At 39.9% G+C, this 10,696-nt stretch overlaps 1 protein-coding gene across 1 annotated transcript; it reads left to right on the top strand.

Annotated features, from left to right (window-relative positions):
• Positions 1 to 645: 645 nt before the first annotated feature.
• LOC131408804 (olfactory receptor 6B9-like) lies at positions 646 to 1,602 on the top strand. Its single transcript, XM_058545856.1, has one exon. The coding sequence runs from the start codon at positions 646 to 648 to the stop codon at positions 1,600 to 1,602; it is 957 nt and encodes a 318-aa protein (XP_058401839.1).
• The last annotated feature ends 9,094 nt before the right edge of the window (positions 1,603 to 10,696 follow it).

The following is a 10,696-nucleotide window of genomic DNA, read 5'->3' as shown; positions in this document are numbered from 1 at the left end:
AAAGTCAAAGTGCATTTAATTATTCTAATAGGGAAGACATACTTCATTCGGTTTTTCAAGCCATGGCCCTAAAAATAGGCAGAGAATTGTTAACCACCTTTGCCAGAGTCTTCAAAAGACATACCGTACAGCTGAGGAGTAGGCCAGAGTCAGCAATCTTCAGGTCAGGAGGGTTTTTTTCTCATTGATATTCTGTTTTTATTTTCTTCAGATTTTGAACTTCCCTGCTTCCCTGTCTTCCTTTCTGGCCCATCATTGACACTTATGCCAATCACTGTGGTCTCCTACCTTCTAGCTGCCCCTGAAATGTGGGAGTATGCTGATAAGGAAAGTATTTACTCCTAGTACTGCGTGAAGACCTCTTTTTGACCGAGATCCGAAGGTCTGAACCCTCAATCTGACCTCATGATCTGCTTTGACATCCTTAGTTTTGTGTCTGTGATGGATTTATTTTCATGTCCTGTTCTAATGCCTGATTTTCTGGAGAGGATCTTGTGGCTTCTCATGACTCCCAAATCATCCCCTAGGACCAGATTATGACACTAGGGTTAAGTTTAATGATAAAGCACCCTTGCTGCTGCTGGGGATTTCGCTCTTCAGTTCGGTGATATTATTATTAAATCCTTCGTTTTTGGTGTCCTAACCATGTGGAAGGGAAATATCACCCATATTAGTGAGTTCACCCTTTTGGGGTTCCCTACTTCCCCTTGGCTGGAGGTGCTGCTTTTCCTCCTCTTACTCATCACCTACCTGTTTGTGCTGTTGGAAAATTTGGTCATCATCCTCACTGTATGGGTCACTGAGTCCCTGCACAAGCCCATGTACTATTTTCTGGGCACCATGTCTTTTCTGGAGACCTGGTATATGTCTGTCACAGTGCCCAAGATGCTGGCTGGGTTCCTACTTCGTCCCAATACCATCTCTTTCCTGGGATGCATGACCCAGCTCTATTTCTTCATCTTTCTCGCCTGTACTGAATGTGTACTCTTGGCTACCATGGCCTATGACCATTATGCACCTATATGTTGGCCTCTTTGCTATCCAGTCATGATGACCACAGGATTTTGTGTTCAGCTGACCATCAGTTCCTGGGTGAGTGGTTTCACCATCTCCATGGAAAAAGTGTACTTTACCTCTCAAGTTGCCTTCTGTGGCAATAATATCTTGAAACATTTTTTCTGTGATGTGTCCCCCACCCTCAAACTGGCCTGCATGGTGTTTTCTATGGCTGAGATGGTCGACTTTGTGCTAGCCATTGTCATCCTTATATTTCCTCTTTCAGCCACTTCCCTCTCCTATACCTTCATTGTCTCCACCATCCTCTACATTCCCTCAGCCACTGGGAAGAGGAAGGCCTTCTCCACCTGTGCCTCTCATCTTACAGCAGTGGTCATATTCTACACAGCTGTGACCTTCATCTATGTCCGACCTCGGGCCATTACTTCATTCAATTCTAACAAATTGATCTCAGTCATATATGCAGTATTTACTCCCATGCTCAACCCTATCATCTACTGCCTGAGGAACAAGGAGGTCAAAGATGCCATCAGAAAAACCATGGCAAGTGGCCAATCGCTTTTCTTGAGAGATTTTCTTTGCTGAAGACATCCAGATATTCCTTCCCTTTTCATCATTTGACTTAACCTCAAAAAACAACTTCATTAGGTGAAAGTCAGCAATTATAAACACACATATTAAAATAATCTAGGGAATAAGAGAACAGATATCAAAGAAAATCTCCTTTCCTGTTAAGCATTCATTAAAATTTTCCTTTTGTAAGGCAGTGAGAGAAATATTCAGAACTCTATGAGACATATATTAGTAAAAGAGTTATAAAATAATTTTATTTTTTAGGAAGATATTTAGAAGTAATCAGTTATTATCCAACTACTTTTTAGAATTCTATTGGTGAGATTTTTCCATTTTGATTTTGTTTTGTTTTGATTTAATAAAAGTCCTCTCTATCTTAGGAGGAGTACACAAAAAGATGTTCTGCGGTAGTCAGTTTCATGGCTACGGCCTGTTTATTCCTTCCAAGGTGATTAGGGGACTGGTTCCTTTTATAATTAATTGACCTTGATGAAATCTTATTTTAATTACTTTTATAAATTTGGGAAAATACGAGAGACAAACTTCTTTGCAGTCTTCTTTCTGCAAAACTTGTCATGGCAGAAAGAAAACAAGATTATATATACATATAAGTATATATATGTATACACACACACATATATGATTATATATGTATAAGATATATATACATACACACAAATGATTAATTATATGTATATATAATGATATATATGTGTATATATATCACTGTATATATATTATATGTATTATGTATATGGATATATATGTATTATATGTACAACATATATAGAATCTAGAAATTCCGACAAAGGAAGAGAACTAAAGCTTGACATACATGTCAAGCTTTAGTTCTCTTCCTTTGTCAGAACTTTTACATATATAATTTTTTGGATGTAATCGTCAGTGGTGAGACCCTAAAAAAACAGTAGCGGCAATTCATTGGAGTCCACTCCTTTTTAGGTAAAGGAAACATTGGCATTGACAAGAGGCCACAAAAGTGTTTTGCTTAGATGGTACTTGCCCTGAATGTGCAAAGTTTGTTTTATTTTAGAAAGGTAGATGCAATATCCAAAGAAGTAGTATATGCTTTCATTCAGCCGTTATAGAATGATAGAAGAGAGAAGGATTCTGTGACAATATTGGATGGATGGATTGGTGAAATATGGTCTGCCAAGAGTTTGAGGATGGCAGGCATACTATTTCAGTCCAATACTTTGGAAACCACATTTCATAAGTTTTAACAGGGTTATTAATTGATATACCATATTTTCTTTGTTTTGACTTTATGTAAATTGTAATTACATGGTCCTCCCATTTTGTATTAAGTTTTTATATAAGGTCAGATGAGATTGTTTTAATTTAGTGTTCCATAAATTAATATATTTTACAAACTGTGGTAGTTCCCAGTTTATTTAAAACTGTTATATGCTCCTGGCCTTCATTATTTCTAGCCTAACCACTCTATATCCCTATTAATATGTACCAGTTTTCTTTAGTCGAAAAGTAGTGTTATGGGCCACGGCCCTCACATAGGCACTAATAATAATATAAGAGGCTTTATTTTGAATCATATAATTTCTGACCCCAATGTTTGAATTTTCTAGTCTTTTTGTCAAAAGATAGCAGTGTTATGCTATATATTTCTGCTTGAAAAACTTTATTAATTGCTAATGGACAATTATTGCTATTTTGAAATCTCATGGGATTACTGTTTATTCTATAAATGCTTTTTAATTTTAGTTAAGCATCCCTGGCATCATTCATTATTATAACCTCAATTATCATCTATGTTTATAACCTGACATTCCTTTTCTTGTCTAGATTATCAAATTTTTTAAGTTGTCTATACAGCCATTAGATCATTTGTTATGCAAATTCTCTGTGTCCTTACTTATTTTCTATTTTACCTAATGAATTGGATATCTGAGACAGTGATCTTATTGTTTCTATAGCAGTGCATTTTCTCTCTCTTTTTTATTGTTATGGGTTTGCTTTTTATATTTCTTTTATTTTAATATTTTACATATTTACTTTTAAATGTTTAAAACCTACAGAAAAGTAGAGAAAACAGTATAACTGACAGCTTTGTCCACAACTCAGATTTTAAAAATTGAAGATTGAAAGCTGTATATAATTAGATTTTATAATGATGTTACATATTTAGTATTGTATTCCTATTATAATTATGTTACTTTATTCAAAATCAGGGGAGTGGCATTCAAGAAGGAAAGATAGATTGAACTATAGCTGAATGGAAATCTTCAGAGAAAGAGGTGGATAAGTAAGGCTATGTTCCCTGGGCATCCATCAGACAGTTAACCAGCCAAAGAGTAATAGATAAATTGTCAAAATTGAGGATAACAGGAAGGTTCCCATTGACTAAATTGTTTGGAAATTGTCTTTAGGTAAAATTTTCCTTTCATTGCAGAAAAACTTTTATTGAGTGTATAAGTAAGGGTTCAACCAGAGAAACAGAACCACCAGAAGATATATATCAAGATATTTATTACATGGAGCTGGCTTATGCAATTGTGGGGGCTGGCAAGGCAAATCTGAAATTCATAGGGCAGGCTGTCAGGAAGGGCAGCCTGGAACTCTTAGGCAGGAGCTGAAGCTGCTTCCTACAGGTGGAATTTCTTCTTCCTTGGGGAAGCCTCAGTTCTGCTCTTAAGTCCTTTCAACTGATTGAATCAGGCTCTTCTAGATTATCTAGAACAATCTCTAGTACTTAAATTTAAATTATTATGGACTTGAATCACATCTACAAGATACCTTCACAGCAACACCTAGATTAGTGTTCGATTAAAAAACTGGGGACTTGGGCCGGCCCTGTGGGTTAGCGGTTAAGTGCGTGCACTGCACTACTGGCAGCCCGGGTTCGGACCCCGGGCGCGCACCGATGCACCGCTTCTCTGGCCATGCTGAGGCCATGTCCCACATGCAGCAACTAGAAGGATGTGCAACTATGACATACAACTATCTACTGGGGCTTTGGGGAAAAAAAGAAAAGGAGGAGGATTGGCAATAGATGTTAGCTCAGAGCCCGTCTTCCTCAGGAAAAAAAAAAAAACTGGGGACTAAAACCTAGACAAGTTGACACATACAACTTATCATCATGGCCCATCCCTTGTCAACTTGGCACTCACAGACATCTCCTTAAACCACATTTAATCTCCAAATAAAGACAATAACAAAGTCATACTTCCACCTAACACAATAAAACTATCCTGTGTATAACTGAAAATATGCTAACCCTTTCTCTAGAAGATGTAAAGTCCTTGGGAAAGTTCACTCTTCTCCCTTGATATCCTGTAACTTAAATACTGTGATATAAAGTTAATTTATTACTATAGCTTATGTTACAAGATGCAGGGATAAATGAGAGATGAAAACAAAAAATTATTTGGTTAATATATAAACCAAATATTGTATGTGTGTGTATATATATAATTCATATTCATGTATTTATAACAAAAGAAATACTGATAGCTATTACAAATCTCATTTCTGCAACTGGTCACATGGTCTTAACTAGTATTTATATCTACCCATTCCATTTTTTTTTTTTATAATTGTATTTATTTATTTTTTCCCCCAAAGCCCCAGTAGATAGTTGTATGTCATAGCTGCACATCCTTCTAGTTGCTGTATGTGGGACACGGCCTCAGCATGGCCGGAGAAGCGGTACGTTGGTGCGCGCCCGGGATCCGAACCCAGGCCTCCAGCAGCGGAGCGCACGCACTTATCTGCTAAGCCATGGGGCCGGCCCCCCATTCCATATTCTCTTTGGTCTCAACAAGCACCCCAGCTATTCATAGTTCTTCACCTGGTATGGTGACCCAAACCTTCATTCCTCAAGGGTCTGGGCCATTAGAAGTCCTGACTGAACTGGGTTGTTGTAGTTTTCTATTAAGTTTAATCACAGTCGTGATGGTACTAAGAGATACCCTAAGGGATCTTCTGTATCCCAGATATACTTTTCTTTACCTCATTGTATAGTAGCAGCTCAATTTTCCCTTGGTTTTCAGGATCAATCGCCTGTTGGTTCAGACTTATGGGGGTCCCAAAAAGGCCAAGTGTCAGCCTCAAATTCCAGTTCAGTGGAATCGTTGTTGTGTCTCCTAGTGGAAACATTCCTTCTTTGGAACTAAGACCTCTAGATCAGAGAAGTCACGGGGATAGGGAGCAAACATTTTACTAACGGCTCACTAGGGGTAATAGGGAATGGAGTCACTCCAAATTCTGTCCCTTGATTCCTGGACACATGATTATTGGTAATGGAGAAACAGCCCTGTATTTTGGATGGTGATTTAGAGCAAATACAGTGTTCTGGAGAACATTGTCCCAGTCCTACAAAGAATTGCTACCTAGCTGGTGCTGTAACTGCATCTTCAAAAGGTCATTTTACCGTTATATCAAATCAGCTGCTTCAGGATGGTGGGGAATGTGGTAAGACCAATGAATTTCATGAGCATGGGCCCATTGCTGTACTTCACTTACTGTGAAGTGTATTTCATTTGTTGATCAGAGTGAATGCTGTGTGGAATACCACGACAGTGAATAAGTCAGTCTGTAAGTCCACAGAGGGCAGTTTTGATAGAAGCATTGCATTGAGGGAAGGCAAATCTATATCTAGAGTTAGTGTCTCTTCCAGTAAGAATATAGTGCTGCGTCTTCCACGTTGTAGTAGCCCAATATAACCAATCATCACCAGGTAATTGGCTAATCACACCAGGGAATGGTGCTATATTGTGGATTCAGTGTTGGTCTTTGCTGCTGACAGATTGTGCATGGGCTGTAGCCAGGCCAGCCTTGGTGAGTGGAAGTCAATATTGCTGAACCCATGCCCAACCTCCATCCCTGCCACCAGGGCCATTTTGTTCATGAGCTCATTGGGCAGTGACAGAAGCGAATGGGGAAAGAGACTGACTAGTATCTACAGAATGGATCACCCTTACGCTTTGTTATTAAAATACTTCTCTACTGAGGACAACCTTTGGTGAGCATTCACATGGGACACATATATCTTCATGATTTTTGCCCATTCAGAGAGCTCTATTCACATTCCTCTTCTCCAGAATTCCTTGTCACCAATTTTCGAATCATGTTCCTTCAAAGTCCCTGACCATCCAGGCAAACCATTGACCACAGCCTATAAGTATTTAGACCACATAGACTTATACCTTTGGTCATTTCTCCTTCTAGGCAAACTGAACCACCAGATGCATTGGTCAAGGTCTGCCCACTGGGATGAATTCCTTTTAACACCATCCTTCAGGGATGTACCAGAAAGGGGCTGTATTGCTGTAGCTGTCCACTTTGGGGTGGTTCCTGCATATTGTGCAGAATCATCTGTAAACCAGGTTCAAGATTTCTCTTGCTCAGTCAACTGGTCATAGAGAACTCCACATGAGGCTGTATTTATGGGCTAGAGATAGAAGGTAATGTAGCAGGAGTATTTGGGCCACTTCCTCAGGCAACTTCTACTTTCAGGTCCTATTCAAGCCCAATCTCATATATACATCACTTCCATTTTATGATGGAGTACTGCTGTGCATGCCTCACCTTATAGGTTGATGGGTCAGATAACACTCAGTTCATAATGGGCAGACAGGTCTCATAGTAACTTGGTGGTCTATGGTTAAGTGATCAGTGTCTACTAAGGCTAAGTAGCAAGCCAAAAGCTGTTCATCAAAAGCAAAGTAATTATCCACAGAAGATGGCAGGTATTTGCTCCAAAATCCTAAGGGTTTGTGCTGTGCCTCACTTATAAGGGTCTATCAAAGATTCCAAACCACATCCCTACGTGCCACCGACACTGTAGGCAACATTGCCTCTGCTGGATCATATGGCCCAAGTGGCAGAGTGGCATGTGTGGCAGTCTAGATCTGTTGCAGAGCCTTCCCTTGTTCTGGGCCTTACTCAGAACTAGAAGAGTTTTGAGTCATTTGCTAAATGAGCTGAAATGACACACTCAAATAAGGAAAACATTGCCACTAAAATCCAAAGAAACTCACTAGATGTTGTGCCTCTTTATTGGTTTTGGGAGAGGCCAGATGCAACAACTTATCCTTTGCCTTTGAGGGGATATCTTGACTCCTAGAAATTTCACTGCAGTGGAAGGCACTTAAATGTTTGCTGGATTTATCTCCCAACCTCTGACATGCAAGTGTTCACCAGTATATCTAGAGCAGTTGCTACTTCCTGCTAATCAGGTCTGGTAAGCGTAATATCATCAGTGTACTGGATCATTGTGACGTTTTGTGAAAAAGGAAGGCAATCAAGGCTCTTGTGGCCTAAATTACGACACGGGACTGGAGAGTTGCTATACCTCTGAGGTAGGACGGTAAAAGTATATTGCTGGCCTTGCAAGCTCAAAGAAAACTGTAACAGGAGGTCTTTATTAATAGGTATAGAGAAAAAAACCATTTTTCAGATCAGTAGCTGCATTCCAGATAACAAGGGATGTGTTAATTTGCTCAAGCAATGAAACCACATCTGAAACAGTAGCTGCAATTAGTGTCACCACCTGGTTAAGCTTACAGTAATCCACTATCATTCCCCCAGATCCATCAGTTTTCTGCACGGCCCAAGTAGGCAACTTGAATGGAGATATGCTGGAAATCACCACCCTTGCATATTTCAAGTCCTTGATGATATCACTAATCTCTGCAGTCCCTCCAGAATGCGGTATTGATTTTGCTTTACTATTTTTGCAGATGGGGCAGCTGTAGTGGCTTCCACTTGCCTTCCACGCCATAAGAGCCTTCATTCAACGTATCAGGCAAGTCTGCAATGTGGAGATTCTGTCACTTGCTGAGTATGTCTATTCTAATTATGTATTCCAGAGCCAGGAAAATAACGACTGGATGGCTTTAGGGACCTGCTAGACCCACTGTGAGACAGACTTGAAGTAAATCTCCATTGATCTTATGACTTCCATAAGCTCCTACTCTGTCTAGTGGATCACAGTGATGTTTTGGGTCTTCTGGATTTAGTGTTAGTTCAGAGCCAATGTCTAGTAATCCCCCCAAAACCTGATTATTTCTCTTTCACCACTGCATGTCAGTCTGTAGGTCCCATTTTGGAATATTTGGAGAAAGATTAACAGTATAAATTTTTGTCAGTGTAGCAGAGTTCTTCCTCACAGGGACCCAGCCTCCTTGTTCATTAAAGGAGTTCTCTGTCTGTACACTGGCTCAGTTCTGGGAATTGATTGAGTGGCTATGACTCTCTGTCATGGTAATTCAGTGAGAATTCTGTTCACTTGACCTAGAGCTCTTTCGCTTATACAGATCAAGTAAAAATTTGGTAAGCTGCCTTCTGTTTCTTTTCTAGGGACATTATCATCAGCTAACACACCATAAGTCTCTGTGAGTCAGACTGCTATGACTACTACTTTCACTCCTCCATGCGTTACAGTAACCACACTCTCTTTTGATGATTAATTTCCATCACTTGGCCCATGGCACCCCTGGATCCCATTATCCTCATTCCACTTAGGGATCCCTGCTCAATGGTAGCAGTTTCCACTGTAACTTCTGACCTACAGAAAAGAGCAACTACAGAACTCTTCAAGGATGCTGAGTCTCCCCACACAAATTTATTTCTCACAGTCATAGTGAAAGATGTGTTATCCCAGAGCAGGTGAGCAGGTCTTATATGATCAACACATTCTAACAGCTTAATGTCTCCAAGCCTTTGGACACCTTACTCTACTGTAAACCAAGGCACTTCTGACACTTCAATTTTATTTACTGGAGTAGATCACCTTTGGGTCTATGTTTCAGGCAACCAACTAAACAACCTTTGGAGCCCTTTCTAACCCCTTGAGCTGAATCACTGAATCCAGGATCTCTGCTTACTGAGCCTGTATCAATAAATTCAGCCTGATCCAACTTTTTTCCTTCCTCCATGATTCCACACCCATAAGCTCCATTCCAACACATATTTTCCATATTTCTAATGTATACATTAGAAAAATCATGCTTTTCTTTTTATATATAGCATATCTCAGGGGTTACACTTTGTACCCTGTGCTTTAGAATCTGCTGGGACATGAGTCTACTTATAGGTTTAGAAGCAAAGAGGGATAGTAAGGGTGGGCCTTGAGGGGAATTGGCAGTGCTTTCCAAGGCAACAACCTCAGAAGAGGCCATTACAGGTTTTTAAGGCAAAGGAGAGCTAACTTCTCAGGCAGGAGTGGAAGAGATGCTTCTATTGATAAAGAAACTTATCAGAACAATGTCCCCAAAGTCACTGAGATCTGCCTATATGTCCCCAATACAATTTTCAGGATCCCATCGTTTTCCAATCAATGCCCTCACTTTAACAGAAGACAGCTTGGGAACTTAGGAATTCACTTGACACTATAATTCAGCCACGGGAAGAGTGAGACTCTGGGTTTGGTTTTTAGAACTCTTAGCCAGAAATTATAGAAGGTAAGAGTTCTTTTAGGGCCATACAGGGAGAGTAACATTTATTGTCTTCCTAAGTTCCTTTCCTCTCACTTGAAAGGCATTGGGACCAGATCTGTAGGTTTTCTGACTCAGCAAACATCCACTCTGAAAGAGAAGCTCTTTCCCCTTCTTGAGAGCACTCACAAATTTTGTGCCCTCAAATCCCTAACCCAGGGAGCAGAAGGGAATGTAGAACAATCACCTATGGAATCCACTTCCCCTTAGGAAGATGACTCCTCCCTGTTTATACAGCCCCTGTGTGTGTGTTTGTGTGTGTGTAGGGGAGATGGATGGTGTGCCATTGTGGAGTCTACAGAAATCCGCCTCCCTATCAAACTCTGGATTGTCTAGGAACTTTTAAATTCAGATGTCAGCTATCTCTTCAGTTCTCAATATCTTCCCCACTACAATATAGAGAACAGAAACTATATATTTTACACCACTGGGCCCACTGTGACTAGCACAGTACCTGGAACATAGTAGGAATTAATTATTTGTTGAACTCATAAATGAATCGCAGTATTAGAAAGAATTTTTAAGCGGTTAAAATAAGTGCCATCGGCACAGAGCTCTAATCACCTGGCTTAACTAAGAAGAGGCAAAATGATGTACTAACATTTATAAACACACATCCTTTCCCAAAATAT

Source organism: Diceros bicornis, chromosome 7 (genome assembly GCF_020826845.1).
Source record: "Diceros bicornis minor isolate mBicDic1 chromosome 7, mDicBic1.mat.cur, whole genome shotgun sequence".
NCBI classification, from domain to species: domain Eukaryota; kingdom Metazoa; phylum Chordata; class Mammalia; order Perissodactyla; family Rhinocerotidae; genus Diceros; species Diceros bicornis.
The sequence above is the reverse complement of the archived record's forward strand: the minus strand, read 5'-3'. Positions and strand labels throughout refer to the sequence as shown.